This window comes from Erpetoichthys calabaricus, chromosome 11 (genome assembly GCF_900747795.2).
Source record: "Erpetoichthys calabaricus chromosome 11, fErpCal1.3, whole genome shotgun sequence".
Taxonomy (NCBI): Eukaryota; Metazoa; Chordata; class Cladistia; order Polypteriformes; family Polypteridae; genus Erpetoichthys; species Erpetoichthys calabaricus.
This window is the reverse complement of record NC_041404.2, coordinates 107405397-107430256: the sequence shown is the minus strand read 5'-3', so window position 1 is coordinate 107430256 and position 24860 is coordinate 107405397. Positions and strand designations below refer to the sequence as shown.

General features: G+C 37.0%; 1 protein-coding gene across 13 annotated transcripts in view; it reads right to left on the bottom strand.

Moving 5' to 3' along the window:
- LOC114660794 (zinc finger protein 501-like) overlaps window positions 1–24860 on the bottom strand; it is a 95835-nt gene that overhangs the window by 24748 nt on the left and 46227 nt on the right. Inside the window, exon 2 of one of the 13 annotated variants that reach the window (XM_028813697.2) lies at window positions 21212–21299. The exons of the other annotated variants lie outside the window; for them this stretch is intronic. Coding sequence (XP_028669530.1) covers window positions 21212–21233 — 22 coding nt within the window. The 5' untranslated portion in view covers window positions 21234–21299. The remainder of the gene's footprint in view (window positions 1–21211; window positions 21300–24860) is intronic. 13 annotated transcript variants of the gene reach the window in all.

Below are 24860 nucleotides of genomic sequence, written 5' to 3'. Positions count from 1 at the left end.
GAGGTCTGCAGCTCGAATGTATTAGGGCATTTGGAGACAACTCCACCTCAAGGGTGAAGGTTATGGGTTGCAGACATATATAATTTGTATATTCTTACCCTTTGTACACATCGCTGTTGATTAGCAAAAGAAAGCAAGAGTATGTACATGTGAGAATAACTACTGTAAAATATTTAAAGGTTGAGGTCTTCACTTCCCTGGATTCATATTTGGCTGAAGTTGGTGGCTTGCTTTTTCATTTTCGAACTACAAGCAGAAAACATGGAAGAATGTTTCGCACAAAAGTAAACAAATACATAAATAAATAAAGACATTGTGAAATGCGACAATAACTAAAGAAAAAGCGCATTAATAAATGTGTCATGGAACATGTTTTTTGTTGGTTATTTATTTAATTTTGTCTGTAACATTCCCCCAAACACAACATGAAATACAGCTAGAATTTAAAGCTTTCGGTTTCACTCATCAAAGCTAAGAGGGCAAGCTCTAGCGACTGCTGGGTTTTAAATATTGAATTGTCGGTACACCAGATTTAAATCTTCAACCAACAAATGCCATATTTGCAGGAAAGGATTTTAGAAGCAGGTCCTAGACAAATTTGTAGTTTATAGAATTGAAGAGAATGTTTGAACAGAACTGCTGGGCAACTGTTTCTTGCACTATCTATTTACCAGTAACTGTAAGTTATCCTCTTTGCTATAAAGCCTTTCTGGCACAAAAGTGTTATTTATTTTAAAGGTTATTTATTTTTATTATTTTTTTAAAAGCCTAGCTTGTTGTGCAATTTTTTTGATATATATATTGTGATTTTTAAGTTAATTTGTTAAGGTTATTAGGCTCTGTGGCTTTAGTATCTTTTAATTTGTAATTATTTTTATGCAAATTGTTTTAATTCATTTGTGAATAGTTATCCTCTTTGCTATGAAGCTTTTCTCCCACAAAAATAAACAATAAAAACAATTCAAGAGTGTGTACACAGTGTCTAAAGTGTCAGTGTTTCAAAAGTATTGTTTACAAAGACAATCTGATTTAGTAAATAACTGCACAGTTACGTAATCAAGTATAAAAGTTATTTAGTTACAAGTTATTAAGTATCATTGGTAAGTACATGTGACTTTTCAGTTAAAAAAAACAACTTGTAAACATTGAAGGTAATTTATTATGGCCTAAACATATAGTAAGTGACTCAAAAATGTTTCATAAATCATACAACAAGGTATTGTATTTTATGAAGATTAGAATCCACTGTAAAAAAACAAAAAAACAAAAACAAAACAAGTATGTCTGATACTTGATTTGATCTCTGATAATCTTAACTCTCCAGTTTTTATTTCATTTTGGGTTACAACTTGAAGTTTAAGTTATCATAACCTTAATATTTTAAACTAACCTTATTCATTCAAATTCAAAATGTTATTTGCTTTTACTTTGTCATTATGTCCTTTTTGACCAATCTTTTTATACAAATATTAGATCAATATGTTAAGTCTGCATAGGAAAAACAATTATTATACCAGGAAACTCAAAATTGGAGTAAAAATGAACACTGCTATAGAATAGTGTACGATTGGATTATTTTATTATATAGCCTAGTGTTTGTTTACTGATAGACAAAGGCAATGAAAGGACAAATTAATCAATAATTTATTTGTAACAGGATTATTTATTTATAAAATAACATACCACAGATCCTCAAGAAACAGTAACAAAATCATAGTGACAGAAATTGACAGACCTTTTTTATTTATAAGAAAATGCGTTTTAGATATTTTTGATAATTTTATGATAATTTCTAAATATGATCCAACATACAACAAATGGAATTTTACGTTAGTATTTGACTGAGGTACTGAGGCGGTAAGTGGTCACATGACAAAAGAACGAACGACTCGAGGAATGAACTAATCAATTCTCTTTCCGGCTCAGACTGCATAGGTTAAGCTTATGGGGCTGTCACGTGATGAACGAACGACTCAAACCCGAAGACTTGTCAGATAAGAGGCGAGGTGAGTGAATCATAGACTAAAGACCCAGGTAAACAATGAATTAATATTTTCTGTTTCTTATAGCATTATAGTATTGTCTTGTTTGTAGTGTGATCAACATTTGTGTAAGCAGTAGATGTGTTAGGGAGGTAACAGGTAACATTTTAATTATATTTTGCTAAAATGAACGAAATGACTCGAAAAAAGATTCGTTCTTTTTGCTGAACGAGACTCAAAGGTCCGAGTCAGTAAAATGATCCGAACTTCCCATCACTACACAACATTGACTTGGGCGGACTGTGGCTCATGTGCATGCTCAAATAAAGCATATACATCCATGCCACAGACGGTTCACCAATCAAAAAACAGTACTCAATTTTATGGAGAAAACTAAATAAACAAGCAACAAAAACATATTTCGTGACACATCTATTTATTGTCACATTTCACAGGTCTTTAATTTATTAGCGTATTTATTTAGTTAGTTAAATTTGCCCAAAATATTCCTTCATACGAAAAGTCCACAGTAGAACGCCTACCCCAGCGTGTCAGAAGACTTGTCGCGCCTCGCATTGAACCCTGATGCGTTTTACGCTTGATTTTTCATATCGCTTATTAGAAAAGCAAACTGTTAACTGCTCAACAAATTTTAATCATTAACTATACATATGACATAACTTCCCTGCATTTGGATATAATGTGCACGGAGTTTACATATGTTCAGATTTAGTAGTATGTTCTACTTTTGCAAATTATTTACATTTTTGAGTAACGTTTGCACCATACCACTATTCTACTTCGTACCCGGCAATAATATTGAAGGGCAACTGAAAATTGCACACTAAATAAGCACCATGTTACTTGAACGCCCCACGGCCAAACACATCACTCATTACAAAACATCAAATATTTAACTGCTTCTAATTTGCCATAACTCAGATTAAAGTAACAAAAAAAAAAAACTTTTCACAAACAGTTGTTGGGAGTTGGGGCGACAGACAAACATACAACAAATATGCAGGCTGCACGTCTGAAAGACCCTCTCCCAACAATGACCAGTCACACGACCGTTGACTAGGTAACAAGAAAATGTAGTCTCTCCAACGCCCTGCAATGATTAATTACGATGAGAAAAATGTGGTATGAATAGCTTTAAGTCTACTACTAAAATATGGTAACGCATCAGATTTACAATATGACATTGTATATAAATTAAGATACAGTATATGTTTAAAAACTGTAAGGTTCACTTCGCAATCAGTAGGTGCCTAGTCCACGTGCATGTTTTTACACTTACATTTGTATTAGTCTCATGCCATTATTGATGATTCCATTTAAAAAAATGCTTTTTACATTATGGAAGTAATGATCAGGTACTAAAGTTTGGAGTTGGGACATCTGTAAGGCTCACCCAACCCCAAGGAATACTCTTGACATTTACATTAAATAAGACAGTTATTTCTATTTTTGCGGAATAAGAGTTCATCTGTAAAAATAAAAATGGCCTGCAGTCATTGGGCTTGTAAAGTGTGTATCTCACATGCCATCAACTAAGTAAAATAAATCAATATTACTAAATGTGATGAAATCTACAGGTGGGTATTACAATACTGCAACAAAAAATAATCGATGTACCAAAAAAAAAAAATTCCTTGTGCTTGCTTCTCACGTGAGCGCACATTTTTTAAACCTTTCACATAATATACAAGGTTATGGCTTACAGAAATTTAGCAATAGAAAGGAAACATAAAATATGATGAAAAAGATTGATACACATTTAGGAAAATTAAACAAAGTAATACAAATATTTACATATGTGAATAAAAATACCTCAACAATCCAAACATTTATGAAATGTTTATCTGGTTTTCAGAATACAAAATTAACATGTTCCTTTGAGAAACTGTCTGGGTGTGAAATTTGTATTTGTAACCATTTATGAAGGCAACACCACAAAACATAAGTACACGCCAATTTAACATCCCCATGTGTGATATTCTCATCAAAAAGTCTGTACAAAAAGGTTTGTATGAATTTGGGCAGAACAACTTTTATAGTGTTTAAAGTTTTTTTTTTTGTTTTTTTTTAAATAGTGGTTGGAGTAGACAGAATTTATTGTAAAAGGCAAATACTTGTTTAGCTAACTCAAGTAGGTGGTTACATTTTTGAAAACCTATGGTTTATAATTTACAAAATGATTTTCGTCTTTTCCTATCCATTTTCCCTTTACATTTCTGGTAAGTTACCAGATTTAATGATTTTCTGTCAAAAATAGAAAATTCTCAACTTTTGTATTTGTCAAAAGTTCCATTTACCTGGTTAAATATGTAACGTAACAAAGTAACGTCTTTTAATTTAGTATAAAACAACTGAGCTTAAAATGAAAGTTTCCAGTAGCCCCTTGCATGGTGGTAATAATGTCCACAGGGTTTACATACTAAATTAATTTTACAAGGATGCATCAGCGGAGCAGGTGATATAATACAATATTCTGCAATATTTCTACAAAGCAAAATCAAATCTAGGCTTTGGAGAAACATCAGGGTTAAATTAAGTATTACGTCTAATACTGGAGTTTATTTTATATTAATGGTTTAACTGACCCCAAGTAGTACATTTTTTTAATTCATCATTACAATGATAATTTTTGCAATTTAGACAGGCAGTGGTTCAACTAATTATTATATACATGAAAATCCACTACTGTTTTTACATAGCCAGTGGCATATCTAACTTTAGGTCTTTGATGTACCTACAGTGATTAATTTTTAAATTTAAATATTAAAGTCATTACATCCATATCTATTTACCAGTAACTGTAAAGTATTATGTACTGCCAAAATACACATCAACCAACTACTATTTTCATCACAATTTATTTGTAAATTACCAGGAAAATTGCAGAACTGTAGTAACCAGCCAAATTTCATAATCCCACTGGTTAGACTGAGCCTTTTCACCTTCTGTATCAGAATCATTTCTTGTAAAAGAATGCAATTCGCCTTTTCAGAACATAATGATGGATTTCTTTTAGTGTTGTGCCTTAGGCTTCTACAATTTTATAAGATAAAAGCCAAGTTATAATTTACAGAAAACATACCTCCCCTAACATTTTTTGCCAGATTCTATAGTACTAGGGTGTTGTACCGTGTTAGCCATGAAGGATGTAATGAGAAGTCAAGAAAAATGACACCTTTTATTGGCTAACTACAAAGATTACAGTATGCAAGCTTTCGAGGCAACTTTTTCTTGCACTCGCAAGCTCCTTCTTCAGGCAAGATGTAAAGATTGCCTCGAAAGATTGCATATTGTAATCTTTTAAATTAGTAGATAAAAGTGTCATTTTTCTTGACTTCTTATTTGCCAGATTCTACAAATTTCAGACAGTGACTCTAATAACAGAAGTAAAGGGAAAGAAAAAGTGAACAATGTTCCTTAATAAAAATATGTTGAATAATAAATAATAATAAAAACACAATAAATTTTGAGTTAGTACATAAAAAGAATGAGGTTAACTAAAGAAAAAAAATCACTCCATATCCATTGATATTGCCTATAATTTTTCATTTGCAATACAGTGATCCCTCGCTATATCGCGCTTCGCCTTTCGCGGCTTCACTCTATCGCGGATTTTATATGTAAGCATATTTAAATATATATCGCGGATTTTTTGCTGGTTCGCGGATTTCTGAGGACAATGGGTCTTTTAATTTCTGGTACATGCTTCCTCAGTTGGTTTGCCCAGTTGATTTCATACAAGGGACGCTATTGGCAGATGGCTGAGAAGCTACCCAACTTACTTTTCTCTTTCTCTCTCTTGCGCTTTCTCTGATCCTGACGTAGGGGGTGTGAGCAGGGGGGCTGTTCGCACACCTAGACGATACGGACACTTGTCTAAAAATGCTGAAAGATTATCTTCACGTTGCTACCTTCTGTGCAGCTGCTTAGTGAAGCGACATGCTGCACGGTGCTTCGCATACTTAAAAGCTCGAAGGGCACGTTTGTTTTTCTCTGTCTCTCTCTCTCTCCCTGCTCCTGACGGAGGGGGTGTGAGCTGCCGCCTTCAACAGCTTTGTGCCGCGGTGCTTCGCATACTTAAAAGCCAAACAGCCTTATTGATTTGTTTGCTTTCTCTGTCTTTATGACGCACACTCCTTTGAAGAGGAAGATATGTTTGCATTCTTTTAATTGTGAGACGGAACTGTCATCTCTGTCTTGTCATGGAGCACGGTTTAAACTTTTGAAAAAGAGACAAATGTTTGTTTGCAGTGTTTGAATAACGTTCCTGTCTCTCTACAACCTCCTGTGTTTCTGCGCAAATCTGTGACCCAAGCATGACAATATAAAAATAACCATATAAACATATGGTTTCTACTTCGCGGATTTTCTTATTTCGCGGGTGGCTCTGGAACGCAACCCCCGCGATGGAGGAGGGATTACTGTACACAAGAAGGGCTGCTGTCATTGCTTGCTGAGCCGTTGATCACACAGTATTATGGGCTTGCAAGTTACTTAAAAAATCATCAGTGACCTGCATACCTAAAAGATTATTATATGCAGTGTTTCTTGCTATTCCTTTGGGACCTTTGCGTTCTCTTTTTTCTGGGTGGCATAGAGGTTTTAGTCAGAGTTAAAGCAGGTGGGCATTTCAAATTTAAGGGTGATGTCTACATTAGAATAATGTAGTGAAGAAAGTTAAGCAGTTGGCAGTAATGCTTTCCGAAAATGTGTTTAGACATCCCTCCTAATATTTTAATAAAGTACATTTAGTGCAATAAATAAATAAAGAGCATTATGGATTTGTTTTGGAAAGTCAGTAGATGAAATCAGACTTATTTTAAAAATGCAGGCAATGGACAAACAGAGCATGAAACTTTCAGTATGCCCAACTTACAACACTTTAAGTCCTCACAAGCATAAAGAAATAATCCACCCAAAATATATATTTTTGTATGTTTCTTACTGCATGTAGTTTGTAACGACAGCCAAGAAATTTTTTTTATAATCTCATGTGTTTCATGCAGATCAGACTTATGAAAAGTTTCTCACATAGTAGGTATCTATGGTAACCAAGGCAACAGTAAATAATTTTAAAAACATTGAGGACAAAAATGTAATGTAATCCAGTTGTATGCTCCCAACATCCCAAACACATGTATTTTTACTAACATATTGTTAAACTGCCCACTTCCATAAAACAGAACGAAAATGAACATGCTCAAATGTGACTGAGCGCTTCATTGGGACATTACTACAAAACTACATGAGGTGTATAACATATTGTATAAAAAATATATGATTTGGATAGAGTATTCCATTTAAGCTGCAGGATTTCTGAAAATGAATGGCAAGCATGTCCACAGGAACAGAAGTAATCAAAGTTAAAATTAAGTAGATCCGATTTGGAAAAAAATGGCTTCTAACACAAAAGCCAAATAAATGAAACACAGTTTATAGAAAAGAAGTGCACCTGCTACAAGGGAATAAAAACCAGAAGTGAAAACATCTGAAATATGTCACAATTACAAGTGATACACTAATGTACTGTACCCAATCAAATGAAAAAATACTTGCTTAAATTAAATTTGTTCAAATGCTCAACATCCACCATTCATGGCTTTCTGTGAGGAATCTATTTCATTTCAACATTCAGGGCAATTTATTCAATCACAACTGAGCAGTCTTGTCTTCTAAGATATTTAAATACATGAAGGTGCTCAACTATCAAAAAAAGCATTTTCATCCTCTTACAGTCCTCCACAGTGTGACAGTATAACCTCACCGGAACATTAACACAGTATAGACAGATACTGGACAGCAAGATTCTCAATAAGCTTTAGGTATGAAGTGCAATGAGCAATATGCCAGAGAGTATACAATGGGAAAAAAAAATACTTAACAAGGTTTTTGTATCTTAGTAACCTCGAGGTTAGGTATAAATGTTTTTGTTGTTTTGTTATTTGGTGTTTTATTATGTGTACTGTATTGTGTTGTCAGATACTTAGATTTCTGCTCAAAGTGTATGATTTCCCTGGCAGGCCCGAAATAGTATCTCCCTAGGTTTAGGCGAGCTGACCATGGGAATTGAGAAGCCTTTATAAGTACAGTTGTGGCCACTAAATGGGAAACGATCGTTTAGAGAGATCCAGAAGAATGGTTAGGTTGTGCAAGGTACGCCAGGCTAAGAGGTGCCTGGTGGAAGAGCTGTTGGTTGATGTTAACAGCTCTTAAGATTTTTTTTTTGGAGGAGTTGCATTTATGATAGGGACTGAAACAGAGTCCCAATTGTTTTATTTTAAGGCTGCTGATGGCCTTACATGAACTAAAAGTGACTGCATATATATCATGGTAGGAGCCTCTGTGTTTAACATATTTTATTTTTCTTCTTTGCATTTTCATAATTAGATTTGTTTAGTCACAGAATTATATATTTTTTTTGTTGCAACGATTTACATCAGTAAATGTTTTTTTTTCTTTCTCCTCTATTGTGGAATAATAAAATTATCTTTTTTTTTTAATTTTTTTTTTTAACATCTGCCTCTCTTATTACTCCCTCTGTCCTGGTCGGTCCAAAACTACTAGCAGGCCATCTGCTTGTGACACACAGGCCCATTATTTAGGTAAGGCAGCTGGGGTGCCTCTTTTCTGAACATCACACTGAAATTCAATTTTGAAATTTCTAACTTACATATCTCCCAAGGGATACAGTGTAGTTTAATTCTTCCTATGACCACAGGTAAAAAAAAAACAACATTAAACTACCACTACCAGCGCTTTACCTGGTAACTATGCTTATAAATAGTGATTAAGATATGACAGAGATGGGAGTAGATTCATACCTGGAGGCATGGATCGTGGACTATCTTACAGACAGAGCTCATGTGCGTCTCGGGAACTGCAGGTCTGACATTGTGGTCAGCAACATAGCAGCGCCGCAGGGGACTGTACTTTCTCCGGTCCTGTTGAGCCTATATACATCGGACTTCCAATACAACTCTGAGTCCTGCCACGTACAAATGTTCGCTGACAACACTGCTATCGTGGGCTGCATCAGGAGTGGGCAGGAAGAGGAGTATAGGAACCTAATCAAGGACTTTGTTAAATGGTGCGACTCAAACCACCTACACCTGACACCTGAACACCAGCAAAACCAAGGAGCTGGTGGTGGATTTTAGGAGACCCAGGCCCCTCCTGGACCCCGTGATCATAAGAGGTGACTGTGTGCAGACCTATAAATACCTGGGAGTGCAACTGGATGATAAATTGGACTGGACTGCCAATACTGATGCTCTGTGCAAGAGAGGACAGAGCCGACTATACTTCCTTAGAAGGCTGGCGTCCTTCAACATCTGCAATAAGATGCTGCAGATGTTCTATCAGACGGTTGTGGCGAGTGCCATCTTCTACGCAGTGGTGTGCTGGGGAGGCAGCATAAAGAAGAAGGACGCCTCATGCCTGGACAAACTGGTGAGGAAGGCAGGCTCTATTGTAGGCATGGAGCTAGACAGTTTGACATCTGTGGCAGAGCGACGGGCGCTCAGCAGGCTCCTGTCAATCACGGAGAATCCACTGCATCCACTAAACAGTGTCATCTCCAGACAGAGGAGCAGCTTCAGCGACAGACTGCTCTCACTGTCCTGCTCCACTGACAGACTGAAGAGATCGTTCCTCCCCCTCACTATGCGACTCTTCAATTCCACCACGGGTAGGGGGGTGTAAACATTAACATTATACAAAGTTATTGTATGTTTTACCTGCATTTTTATCACTCTTTAATTTAATATTGTTTCTTTATCAGTATGCTGCTGCTGGAATATATGTGAATTTCCCCTTGGGATTAATAAAGTATCTATCTATCTATCTATATATCTAATTGAATCAATTTTGCTAAAAATCCAGATGAAATTCTTTGGCGTAGTGCTGTTAACCGGTGTTTTTGCTGCTCTCTCCTTTGTTGTCAACTTTAGCCTGATTTCTGATTAAGGGGATGTTAGTTATGACAGCTGCTTATTTGTCGGAGGTAACATGAAAATCTACTATTTTAAAAGTTATAAAGTTATATCTGACAATAAACCTGATCAAAAACTTGGCAGATATTTCACATTTTTATGTTCTGACTTTTGCCTGTGCCACTGCAGGAACACTTGTCAAATTCACTGGCAAACATGGCAAGACTTTATATATGTGAGTGTAAGAAACTATCTTGTATAATATAATTCCGCATAGCTAAATTGCAGCTTATAATTTCAAAAAAGCTTTTTTTTATTACGGTTTTCAGTTTTTTGTTTTTCTTGGAACTGTGTCACAAGAGAGATATAGCAGATTGTTAGTTCATTTTTCAATCAAGACCATAGACAGACAGTTTGTATTTTGAGGACTTAGAAGGAAAGCTTGCTGTAATGAAAGTTATGAAAATAAAATTTTGAAAATAGTCTGCTCTAACTCTCAAAAATAAGCCTTACATTTTGCATAAATTATACTGATATTATAATGACTCAATGTGCCAACAACATCTAATGTGTTTCATGACAAAAATGTTGCTTACCTTCATAAATACATAAAAAGAGGAATTTGCAATTTAACAGTAGAATCCCTGAAGCTTATGATTTTTCTTCATTGTCCCTGCGCGTTTCATTTTCAACTTGTTGTCATAGTGTCAACGCTGCTATGTCACGGATCTGTGCAGATAGCACACTGGATAAGCCACAGTTTAGTAATAGCAAAGTAACAAGTTCAAATCCCACAACCTTCCTGTATTTAGCGCTTTGAATAGTGAGCTGCTATTATTATTATTATTATTATCATCATCATATAACAAAAACATACACTTCATGTGAGTCTGTTTCTCAGATCTACACACTTTTCTAATATTCTATTGAAACTGTTTGTGTAATGGGCACAAGGTTAAATAGTCATTTATTGCCTTGCTTTGCATTGCAATTGTTATCTAAGAAAGAGTCCAGAAAAAACCTTTAACCATTGCAAACTGTTATTTCTGTAATATTTATTTTCAGAGACATACAGTAAAACAAATGTTGGTTGTTATTCAGATGAAAGGAGGGAAGAAAAAACTCCACATACTAGACAGAAAAAGTATCCGATTAAGTATAAATGTGTCACATAAGGCTTCGAGGTTTAAAAAAAAAAACCCAAAAACACGCATATGAACAAAATGTCAATAGAAGCTACACCTCAAATGTTATAATAAATATTTAAGTAATAAAAGTCAGTACCCACCAAAAATTACAGCACACTGTTTAACACAAGATGTACTTAACTCTTTAAACACACCCTTATTGGAAGTCAGAAAGGCTGAATTATAAATACATTGTTTTAACATGTCAAAAATTATTTACCTTGAAATTTGTTTGTGAATGAGTGTTGTCAATTAGCTAAAAATTAAAGTTTAAATATATACTGCTCAAAAAAATTAAAGGAACACTTATGAATCAGAGTATAGCATCAAGTCAATGAAACTTCTGGGATATTGATCTGGTCAGTTAAGTAGCAGAGGGGGTTATTAATCAGTTTCAGCTGCTTTGGTGTTAATGAAATTAACAACAGGTGCATTAGAGTTACAACAATAAGACGGCCCCCAAAACAGGAATGGTTTAACAGGTGGAGGCCACAGACATTTTTCCCTTCTCATCTTTTCTGACTGTTTTTTCACTAGTTTTGCATTTGGCTATGGTCAGTGTCACTACTGGTAGCATGAGGTGATACCTGGACCCTACAGAGGTTGCACAGGTACTCCAACTTCTCCAGGATGGCACATGAATATGTGCTATTGCCAGAAGGTTTGCTGTGTCTCACAGCACAGTCTCAAGTGCATGAAGGAGATTACAGGAGAGAAGTAGTTACTCTAGGAGAGCTGGACAGGGCCATAGAAGCATGAACAGTTTGGTGGTGGGTCAGTCAGTGATGGTCTGGGCAGGCATATCCATGGAGGGATGAACACACCTCTACAGGCTAGACAACGGCACCTTGACTGCCATTAGGTATCATGATGAAATCCTTGGATCCACTGTCAGACCCTACGCTGGTGCAGTGGGTCCTGGGTTCCTCCTGGTGCATGACAATGCCCGGCCACATGTGGCAAGAGTATGCAGGCAGTTCCTGAAGGATGAAGGAATTGATTCCATTGACTGGACCCCACGCTTGCCTAACCTAAATCCAATAGAACACCTCTGGGACATTATGTTTCGGTCCATCTGATGCCACCAGGTTGCACCTCAGACTGTCCAGGAGCTCAGTGATGCCCTGGTCCAGATCTGGGAGGAGATCCTCCAGGATGTTGTCAGGCATGCATCTGGAAGCCATACAAACTACTGAGTACGGTTTTGAGTTGCTGCAATGAAATTTCAGCAAAATGGATTTTAATATCTTCAAATGTAGGTTGCAATTTTCTAGTGGCACATGTGCATTTGTACTTTACATGATTAATATTTTTTATTTTAAACCTTCACCTCTTTAAAACTGGATGTGGTAGAGCAGTTATGTTGCCAAATTTGGATTCAGCACCCTCAAATCTATAAAGAACAAATACAATTTTTGACTGGATCAAAAAAAAAATATTTGCTGACCAGTTGTATAAATATTTCCACAACCACATAATTATTTATTAACCTAGTTGGCATTATTCTTACCCCAGGAAAAATAAGTTAAAAGCGTTGAATTTTTTCAAAAAGAAAAAAATGTTACTACATAAATATCAAAACATCAACATAAATACAGTAGAAAATATATGTCTAGTACCCACTACTTCACTGATGCAGATTCAGTACATGTACTTTGTGTGATATGTATTGAGATAGTCACCAACACTCAGCCCAATATTACAATTGGGTTAAGTGTGTTTCTTTGCACATTTTTCTTTTATTTTTTTTCTGTTTCTTGCACATAAGAGGGTCGAATGCCAGTGCCTAACCTGCAGGAATGACACACCCTTTTTGTTACTGCAGGCTACCACAGTGCAAGACTTAGTGACTTCCACATTTTCCCTGACACGAGCATTGACAGTTACCACATTATGAACAGTGCTTAGGGTGTCCTTGTCCTAATTATTTTGCCTTTTTCATGCAGCTATTCTCGCACCACTCACATCATCATCACGTCATCACTTGATCTGGGCAATAGTTCAAATTCAATTGATTCTAAAACTGCCTTTAATGGCATTTCATTTGACATTCTGGTTTTCATTGGACGCTCTGCACACTCATGAATATTGATGAGTTAAATCAGAGTCACCATGAAGTGTCAGAAAGCATAGAATATTTTTTTTTGCTATTTCATCCATCATTACATGCAAAGAGATGGGGTATACAGGACACGACTTGGTGCTTGAAGGATGGGACTGAACTTCAATTAGCCTCTGTTTTCCCACTTTAGAGTTTAAGAAAATGTACCGGTAATACAGGTGACTTGAATATTTTTTCATTACAGCTCAATGTTATAGACTGTGTGCCAAGATAGCAGCCAAATAAGATGCACATGTTGGCTGAGGCAGGTAAATAAGCATAACCAACATTGAAAAGATGTGATTGTCACAAGTGAAAAAAACCAAATAGACTTTGCTTGCTGGGATGGAAGATTAAAGGATAAATTCAGTATTTTTCGAGTCAAAATCATTTATTCTTAATAATTGCATATATTAATTTGCCACATACAAGTGTGCTCTAAAGTATAGTGTTTTTTATTTTTAAAATACCTTGTATTGCAGCTTACAGTAGGGCTGAAGGGTACAGAGGTCCATAGGAAAATGAAAAAGCTTTAAAACTTACCAAATACATTCACTTTTAAACAGCAAAGGTTTTAATTTAAGAAAACATGCCTTCTGTGTTTGAGGCATCCTTGTAAAATGGAAATGAAGGAAATTGAAAGGAAACTTGAAATAATTACTTTATCAGATTCTTGGAACTGTTTTTCTTGAGTAAGAATTTATCCCCTGTTTGCTTGTCTGTTCATGCTTTTTTTCACTCCAAGTTGCACTATGGTAAAAAAGGCACACGAGTTTGTACAAATAACAATAATCTGAAGTGAACAGACTTCAGTGCATTGTATATTTAATAAAATCCTCAGATTTTTTTATTAAAAGCCAAGCCACCTACATGTCCAGTTTCTGTACGGTGTTCACTACTAGAAAGATACAGTATAAAAAAAATGGCAGAGTGTGAGATAGAGCAGATAGAAGCACCACAGACCAATTATCAACTTTTTTTAATGCACAAAGAGTAATTTTTTTCTGAGGATATGGTAGTGCTGGAAGGTATACCGGTTCATACCGAAAACTGTTTTTTATTTTTGTTGTGATATGGATTTTTCTTATACCGCAATACCGGTTTAAATAGCCTAAACAACATTCGGAACGTGGCGCCGCGGGAAACCGTTTAAGGGGGGACTTTTTTCACTGCTACACCACTAAACACGCATGCAATGGAGTACATGCGTTAGTGAAGGTATTGAGTGGTGAAAATGGACAGAGAACATTCCGAAACTGAAGCTGTAGCAGATGATAAACATGATGACACAGAAGAACGTTTGCCGAAAAAAGGAGCCGCATCTGTTGTCTGGAGATTTTGTTTTTAAAAGGTTGGATGTGGACCAAACAACTATTTACTGCAAATGCTGTTGAGCTAAAGTTGTCGCCAGAGGCGGCAACATGAGCAATTTGCTGCACCACCTTAGCCGCAAACATGCTTTGGAGTATCATGAATGTCTGGAACACATTCTGAAAAAGCTAGAGGACACTCAAGTCAAACATTACTTGTAGACACATTTGCTAGAGGACTGCCTACAACAAAAAAAGCAAGTGGTGGATCAAGATAACCAACGCCATCACAATCCATATAGCTAACATGTCAACGGACAGAGATTGTTAACATTAACAGAAAGTGTAGTTGGTTTACAAAAAATATTTACTATTTATTCCTTTTCTAAGACATTTTCAGTGCAATAAAACTTTTGACAAGCACCTCTGGATATTTTACTAAGTCTAAATGCCTCTTTGGATGGTTGAAAATATGTTGTCAAAAGTATAGTTTAAGTTGTTTGCAAAATTTTTTTTAACAAAATGGTTCTATATTTTGACTGTAACTGTCATGCAATGTGATTCATTCTCTTCATTAGTGCCACCCCCTTGAAAACTATCACTTTATGAGGCCATGCAAACCTGTATTAATACCTGTGTGCACATTGAAATTTTTTTTGTACAATACTTATGACAGTGGAAAAGGTTATTCTTAGCCAGTCTACTGCAGTAATTGCAGTGGAAAGTGTGGTTAACATCCACTCATGCATGGGGAAAAAAATACCGTTGAATACCGTGAAACTGGTATAATTTTGAAAAATACCGTGATATAGAATTTTGGTCATACCACCCAGCCCTAGGATATGGTAATAAAAGAACTTAGGACAATGTGTTTGAGTGAGTAAACTAACTGACATTACCAATCAGTCTGTAAATACAAAGGGAGAATGTATTAATTTCATGCTAACCCTCACACTGTGAAGTCAGAATGACAGTTACGCACTACCTGGAGGAGCTGGCATTAAAAGAGATGCACTCTCAGCAATGGCGGCGGCGGCAGCAGCAGCAGCAGGAGATTGAGTTGTGCAGACACAGCACTTAGAAAGTGCTCTGAATGCATCGCCTGGCTGTTAGATAGAGTGCATCAGCCCCAAAGTGTAGCCACTGGCGACGACCCATAGAAAACAGTGGTATATGGGATGCTTCTGATCCTGTGTGAGTAGAGTGAGGCAGAACTGAATGGTATGCATGAGCAAGGATGAGGCAGCCGAGTATGTGTCGCTGTGTGGTGAAAGCGGCCACTGAAGTAACAAGCAAGTCCTTTTTAGGGCCACCACAACAATAGTAAGTATAATTACTTTACTTTGTCTCCCACATTCCAGGTCATTACAATATTCGGTCTCTCATTGAAGCACACACATATATTATCTATCCAGTAACAGCAGGGAATGTCATTGCAAAATAATGAAATAAGCTTCCATACAGTGAAAGAACACAAGAAATTGTGTACCTTTTTCAGTTATTAATGCATATTTGTCTACAGAGTAGAAACAGCAATTCACATCTGGGCATCAACACTCAATGTCAATAATGGCACTTGGCAATGACTTTCTGGGGTGAATCCACACCTCTAATCCTAAGCAATGCCGAAGATAAGTGGTAGAGTCTCATTTAAAATTACTTCATGTCACAACAGTGTTTTATTTTATGCTTTTTTTCCTTCTGTTTTGAAATGTGTAGGCAATCTCAAAGCGCAGATCAATACTAAGTAACATTTTTGGCTTGAAATATTGACTTATTTGGTAAGCTTTAAGGCTTTTTTAATGAGAGTCCAGTACCTTTCAATTTCATTGTAAAAGGCAAAAGCGTACGAATTATTTTTTAAAATGTAAAAAATATGTTTCACTTTAGAATGCAATTTCATGTGACAAATTAATTAACTGTGAAGAAATAACAAGTCAAAGAGCTGAGCAGAAAGGTAGAATTTATTCCAGGAATGTGTCGAGAAGACGGTGTTACTAATGACAATATAACCTAACCATTCAAAATTATGAAAATGCTGATCATGGAAGTGCAGTATGACAACAGATCTGTAAAATACCAAAATAATGTACAGAGGGTCTAGGGTAACACAGTGCTAAAATTAGTGCAACATAAAACAACTGTTCTCTAGCCTTCAGATGTCAGTTTTTATATTTCAAAAAGACATTTTTTATAAATGCATTTTAATTATTTAGGTCTTATATTCATATTAAAGGGTTTCTGTCATATATATTTTCCCTAAATTTATATAACAACAACAAATTAAGATTATGTGAAAATGGAACACTACTACTAATAGCTAATACTAGCTATTATAAGTTTTAGTATCAGTCAAACTCTGCATACTAAATAGGAGTACCATTCATTAAAGGTTACATTCTTTCTGCTGATGATATACTACTAAATAAAGTTATATCATTTGTGTCAAAACAATGGGCTTTATATGACCTATGTTATTGTTAGTAAGCAAGCAATAATGTAGAAAAATTAGACAGGCAGCAAACAGTATTTTTATAAGTAAATCCAGAGAGAGCACAGCTTATATTAACCAAAGAACAGCAAATTAAAGAAACAAGCAGTGAATGTTTTGTTGTAAAAAATGAATTAGTTAAACATTTTGTAAATAAACCAGAATAAAACATTAGACATAAGAAATGCAATTTTAAAATAATACAGTCACAGCCACAAGTGCACAAGCACAAAAAATTATGTATACTAACAGATAGCCACAGCCAATTCCAGCATCACCAAGTGCAAGGTGGGAAGTACCCACAGAGGGATACCCATCCATACAAACAGTCATTCACACTTGTGCTAACCTTTACTCATGCAGGCCTAATTCACAGTCAGCAGCTAACTAACAAAAGCCCATATCACCTGGAGAAAAATGATGCAAACAAGAGTAGATTCAATTAATGAAAAAAGTGAATTCTAAAATAATATTTCTCTATTATTATATTATCTATAATATTATTTCCAAATCTGCTTAATCTAATATAGGGTTGCAGGGGGCCAAAGGATACCCAGGCAGCACTGTGCACAATACAGGTAATAGCCCTGGAAAGGGTATTACACGTGGACAATTTACCATTAACAATCAGACTAACCTACATGTCTTTAGTGACATTGGGAAGACTGGAGTATCAGGAAGAGAACCAATGTAAACATGGTGAGATTCAAAATTCAACATGGAAAACAACCAAATCTAGGATTTAAACCAAGAATGCTGAATTGTTGAGATAATAGCCCTAATTACTACTTTACCATACTGCCAAAATGTATTGAATTATATGTAATTGTCCAAAATATAAACCAGTTCCTTCTAGATTAATAAATATGTATTTTAAATATTTTGTGGATGAGTTGATCTTTCTACTGTAAATGGTGTAATGAGGGTCATGATGGCAACAATTTGTGCTAAACAGGCCAGATCACACTGTTTTCAGCAATGACCTCCAACTGCTCCTGGAGAATTCCCAGGCATTGTTACGTCATTTGGCTGATACAATTCCTCAAGCATGCCCTAAGACAGTTAACGCCCGATATTCTCCTTACAGCAGACAAGCAAGACACATCCTTACTTGATGCCCAACCCATCTAAGTTTGCTCTTTTCAATGCAGACATTGTTCTGCTACAACATCTTCCCATAATGTTAAGCCTGGTATCATAACAGGGAGTTACCTCAATAAAAAGATGTATTTAAGGATTTAGCTCCCATTCCACCACAAAAGTTCAATGCAACAATCACAAAATATGCACTACTGTGCTGATTTACTGGTCAATCACACGATTATTTTAATCCACATTTTTCCACTGCCAGGGCTGAATCCACATTACTCCTTTTTAGACCCAATTAGCAAACAGACTCTCATTGGCAGTATCCTGGCATTGTTTCTTTCCTTTATGGACTCTGAGGAGCATGATCCTCCAGTAACAACACACCAACTACAGTGCATCCGGAAAGTATTCACAGCGCATCACTTTTTCCACATTTTGTTGTGTTACAGCCTTATTCCAAAATGGATTAAATTCATTTTTTTTCCTCAGAATTCTACACACAACACCGCATAATGACAACGTGAAAAAAGTTTACTTGAGGTTTTTGCAAATGTATTCAAAATAAAAAAACTGATAAATCACATGTACATAAGTATTCACAGCCTTTGCTCAATACTTTGTCGATACACCTTTGGCAGCAATTACAGCCTCAAGTCTTTTTGAATATGATGCCACAAGCTTGGCACACCTATCCTTGGCCAGTTTCGCCCATTCCTCTTTGCAGCACCTCTCAAGCTCCATCAGGTTGGATGGGAAGCGTCGGTGCACAGCCATTTTAAAATCTCTCTCCAGAGATGTTCAATCAGATTCAAGTCTGGGCTCTGGCTGGGCCACTCAAGGACATTCACAGAGTTGTCCTGAAGCCACTCCTTTGATATCTTGGCTGTGTGCTTAGGGTCGTTGTCCTGCTGAAAGATTAACCGTTGCCCCAGTCTGAGGTCAAGAGCGCTCTGGAGCAGATTTTCATCCAGGATGTCTCTGTACATTGCTGCAGTCATCTTTCCCTTTATTCTGACTAGTCTACCAGTTCCTGCCACTGAAAAACATCCCCACAGCATGATGCTGCCACCATCATGCTTCACTGTAGGGATGGTATTGGCCTGGTGATGAGCGGTGCCTGGTTTCCTCCAAACGTGACGCGTGGCATTCATACCAAAGAGTTCAATCTTTGTCTCATCAGACCAGAGAATTTTCTTTCTCATGGTCTGAGAGTCCTTCAGGTGCCTTTTGGCAAACTCCAGGCGGGCTGCCATGTGCCTTTTACCAAGGAGTGGCTTCCGTCTGGCCATTCTACCATACAGACCTAATTGGTGGATTGCTGCAGAGATGGTTGTCCTTCTGGAAGGTTCTCCTCTCTCCACAGAGGACCTCTGGAGCTCTGACAGAGTGACCATGGGGTTCTTGGTCACCTCCCTGACTAAGGCCCTTCTCCCCTGATCGCTCAGTTTAGATGGCCAGCCAGCTCTAGGAAGAGTCCTGGTGGTTTCGAACTTCTTCCACTTATGGATGATGGAGGCCACTGTGCTCATTGGGACCTTCAAAGCAGCAGAAATTTTTCTGTAACCTTCCCCAGATTTGTGCCTTGAGACAATCCTGTCTCGGAGGTATACAGACCTCCTTTGACTTCATGCTTTGTTTGTGCTCTGACATGAACTGTGGGACCTTATATAGACAGGTGTGTGCCTTTCCAAATCATATCCAATCAACTGAATTTACCACAGGTGGACTCCAATTAAGCTGCAGAAACATCTCAAGAATGATCAGGGGAAACAGGATGCATCTGAGCTCAATTTTGAGCTTCATGACAAAGGCTGTGAATACTTATGTACATGTGCTTTCTCAATTTTTTTATTTTTAGAATTCTGAGGAAAAAAATGAATTTAATCCATTTTGGAATAAGGCTGTAACATAACAAAATGTGGAAAAAGTGATGCACTGTGAATACTTTCCGGATGCACAGTACTTCCTATTTACAGTATTAAAAAATAACCAACACCACAGTCTCCTAGTCTTAAAGCACTATCCCTGATTTCCAAAACAACACTGAAGACAAAGGCTAACCAAGACCCTGCCACACACAATATTCAATGCTCTCAATAGTAATGTTTGGATTTGACCTTGTCCTACATTGTCCTCAGAAATGGATGTAACTAACCAATTCTTATAACACTGTCTCCTCTGATGGGTTCTTTAACCAAAAGCTTTAAAAAATCCGTACAGCTCTCACCAACATCTCCAGGTAGAGGTTAACATTTTCCCACCCTTGTTGAGAAAATTTCAAGAAAATCCAACCTATCGTTCCAAGTCAACTAATGATTTACCAGGACCTCTTTCAGGACACCCACAACTCATTCATAATGGCTTCTACAAACTTTTATATCGGTAACTTTCACTTCCTTGGCCTATTGATTCCACTCTTTCAAATCCAAAACTCTCATGCCAAAACTGATTGAGGACCATGTATTTGGTGGGTTGTCAGAGCCTTCTCTATCCCAAAAGGATTAGTGGAAATGCTGGTCCTTTCTAAGGCTTTCTTGCACACATGCCTACACTCATATTCATGTGTACTAGGCAAATTTAATGCAATCAATCAATCAATTTCCTCACCTTGGGCATTTCGGGGCAAATCAAAAATTTCTGAGAAAGACTCTTCAGTGCACAGTTTGCTTATTATCCAAGTGTCCAATGGTGATCACATCAGAAATCACACTCAGGGCCCTGAAGCTATAAGGTAGCATACTAATTACTGTATCATTTTGGGACACATGATTACTTTTTATTAATTGAAATCTTTATATTGCCTTTAGGGATGGTGTATGTAGAATACAGCGTCTGAGCCAGTAATCACAGCAGCCCGTTTGAAACAGTAATATGTGTGTTCAGCTAACCACTTCTTCCTATTTACATCAGTCTCTCCAAAGGCATGGACACCAACAAATTGTAGCAGATTTTTGGCTTTTTCCATACTGTTAGTCTAATGTAGTTCTTTATCATGTGTCTCTTCAGCAAACACCTCATACAAAAGGCAGCAGCAAAGCAATTATTTTACTGAGGGCTCGGTGGCAGGGAGCCACTTGCCTCACTCAGACTTTTTGTTACCTGTGTGTCCAGCCAATAACATATTGATCTTTGCTCTGTCTCTTGCGATGCAGTTGTTTCTCTAAGGGAACTTCTATCCCATTCACCACTAAAACAGAAAGAGTTGTTTAGAGGAAGATTTTGTGATTTTATCATCTTCTTACGGAGCTCCTACAGCTTTACATCTAAGGAGGAATTTATCCTCAACAAAAACAATAGCAATGAAGTGCCTAACAGATTGACTCAGCACAGGTCTGCTTCTAAAAAAGCAGTTCTGCAACAAGGAATTTGCTGCCAGCACCGCTTACCACCTCTTTGATTGTCACTGGTGTTAATGGACTGTTCATTATCCTCTCCACAATGAATGGTCCTGAAGCACCTTCAGCCGCTAGGTTATTCCACCACAGCTATTTCCCTTTGTGCCTGTCTTCACACTGGTCACTTACTATATAAAATGTTTTGGTACAGGATCAATCATTTCTTGAAGCACGTACTGCAACCATTCATTTAATGTATGTGTACATCTTATGTACAGTGCTTTTGTTGTCATGTATAATACTGTCTTGCACTTTCTAATTACTGTTTTTCACCATACCTCTTCACACTATATGTTCAAGGTTCCAGTAGGAACACATGCATTTTCCCTCAGGAATCAAGACATTATCCATTTATCAAAACTGGCTCAATTATGTGTTCTACAGAAAAAAAGTTTACCTACAAGAAACATGCAATGCTCCAAAACCAAAGCAGCCTTATAGAACAGCTTTTTTTGCCATGAAAGGTGTTCATCTTACCTGGTCACACATATTGTTCAATTTCTGCCTTGCCTTTGTACTAATCTGTTTTTTTATTCTATTACCTCACACTGACCATAATTTGCCCTGTATTCTATAAATAAGTGTCTTAAAAGGTTGTGCTGTTATAAAACAAACTTTAAAAAAATATATATTTAAGTAAACATGAAAATAATGCTTTTGTAAAATACTTTGTGCATCTCAGTCTACAAAACAAATGTCCAAAACCATCAGGGAGAGTTATAAAATGATAAACATCCATGGATTCAAATTTGAGTAATGGCATCATATCAAGTTGGATAACAGGTATCAGAAACACGAGCGTAACAGCTGTCACTGCCCTGTGCAACTGACCTATACACTTCTGGGAATCATATGGTTGAGCCAGCATTTTTAAAGAGTAGGGAACTGAGGATTTTGGCAAAGCAAATAAGCTAGTTACCAATTGTGAATAGATCAGGCCTTAGCACTAAACAATCAGAAGTTGAGATTATACCTTTACCAAGTAAAAGTAAAAGCATAGGGTGCAAGAAGCAGGAGAATGGGGCAGCTCCTCTCTGAATGAATAATTTTACAGGCTAACCTTTGGAACTTGTGCAGTGTAAGAAAGGGCACTGTTGTGAAGCAGAAGGGAGGTTGTGGGTGGTAGATGAATTTTCTACCTGCTTTTCCTTGATGCACTGCCACAAACAGCAAAGCAACTCATGCAACACTGTCACATTAATATGGGCATCTGGAGGAATGCCACCATTATGGACTCTTCCCCTTAAACATCAAAAAAATTTTGCTTCCATTTTTCTGGCACAGGCTTAGACTGTAAATCATATTGTTCCAGAAAAATAAGTTTGTATTCATTGTTTCTGATGTTGTATGGACTTTGGGTCACAGGTATGTATGCAAGATTCATTCACATGTATGAAAAATATCTTACATTTATCCTGATCCAAATTCATTAACTTGAGATTCTTCCTGGGGAACTGGAGGCAGTAATGGCTCATTACAGGGTTGACAATTCTGGGCACCTCACATACAAACAACTTGCTTTGGCTTAAGTGTTCATGAAGAATGGATTTACCTGACAAATCAATATTTTCTATAGTGTCTGCTATCTCATACACTATCAGTCTTCCATTCTCCACTATGATTTGATCCACAATGGTAATAGTTTCATATGTTGATGTTGCTGGGTTAACTTTTGACAGATTTCATGCCATGGTGAAATTCTGCAGCCTATCTCTCGACTGTGGCATATGAAGGTGAGTAGTCCTGGTACACAATGACAAGAATGAATCTCCTATTGTATGCTGTCCTGTTGTATTAGAAATTCCATGATAGCTCAATATTTGATTTTCTGCTTTTAGCATCCATATTCACTTGATTATGGGAAAAAAAAACTTTTACAATAAACTACAAATGCAAGAAACATTTTTATTTCTGTGTATTACTATTGTCACTATGTTTTTTTTTTTCCTTTTTATTATGCACTTCTTGCCTCTTGTTTTTAACCCTTATGCCATGAAACTTTGTGAGAAACATTTATTGGATTCTGCCATGAGAAACATCAAAAAAAAGTTCTTTGCGTTGCAATAACTTTCAGGAAAGCTGTGTAGACACTCATAATTAGATATTATTTGGTTTACTGTACCAAAACAATGTTATCTTCAAGTTACAGGTGTTACCAAACTGGCATTTTGAGAACCCACAACTGCATGACCCAGGTCACACTGAAGCACCACAGCTGTTCTCCAGTTCAAACCTGAAACTTCTGAATTAATGTCTTCCTGAAATTCCACCCTCCAACCTACTCCATCCTCTTAACAAAATCTGGAGGGCTGGAGCACCTACAGCAACTCGGATAACTTTTGTTTTCATGTCTGTCAACTGTTATCATGGGGTCTCCTGGTAAAAACAACCTTTCGAACAGTGTGATCCCGAGAATTCAACCTTTTCCATCTATGGAGTTATTTCTCCCTGCTGGACACACTTGTAATTCACATATTTAGGTGCAGAAGAAGAATACTGTGAGGATGAGTTCAGGGTGGAGGTAAGACAGGCACTAGGTTGCAATGAATAGTTACCAAATAGCTGGTTGACTACAGCAGAAGTGGTAAGGGAGACAGCTAGAAGGGTGCCTGGACAGAGGAAAAGTACAAAGAATCAAGGTGGTGGAATGGTGCAAAGTATACAGAGGAAGAGGTTGGCAAAGAAGAAGTAGGATAGTTAGAGTGATGCAGAAAGTAGCCAGGAGTACAAGGAAATAAGGCAAAAGGTGAAGAGAGAGATGGCAAAAGCTAAAGAAAAGGTGTATGATGTGTCTGTATGAGAGATTGGACACTAAGGAGGGAGAAAAAGACCTGTACCGATTGGATGAACAGAGGGACCGAGCTGGGAAAGATGTGCAGCAGGTTAGGGTGATAAAGGATAAAAATGGAAATGTACTCACAAGCGAGACGAGTGTGTTGAGCAGAAGGAAAGAATACTCAGAGGCTGATGAATAAAAAGAATGAGAGAGAGAGAAGGTTGGATGATGTGGAGATAGTGAATCAGGAAATGAAATGGTTTAGCAAGGAGGAAGTAAGGACAGCTAAGAGGATGAAGAATGGAAAGGCTGTTGGTCCAGATAACATGGAAACATGGAGGTGTTTAGGCGCAGATGGCAGTGGAGTTTTTAAACAGATTGTTTAATGCAATCTTAGAAAGTGGGGGGATGCCTAAGGAGTGGAGAAGTGTACTGGTACTGATTTTTAAGAATAAGGGGGATATGCAGAGCTATAGTTACTACAGACGGATAATATTGATGAGCCACAGCATGAAGTTATGGGTAAGAGTAGTGGAAGCTAGGTTAAGAAGGGAAGTGATGGTTAGTGAGCAGCAGT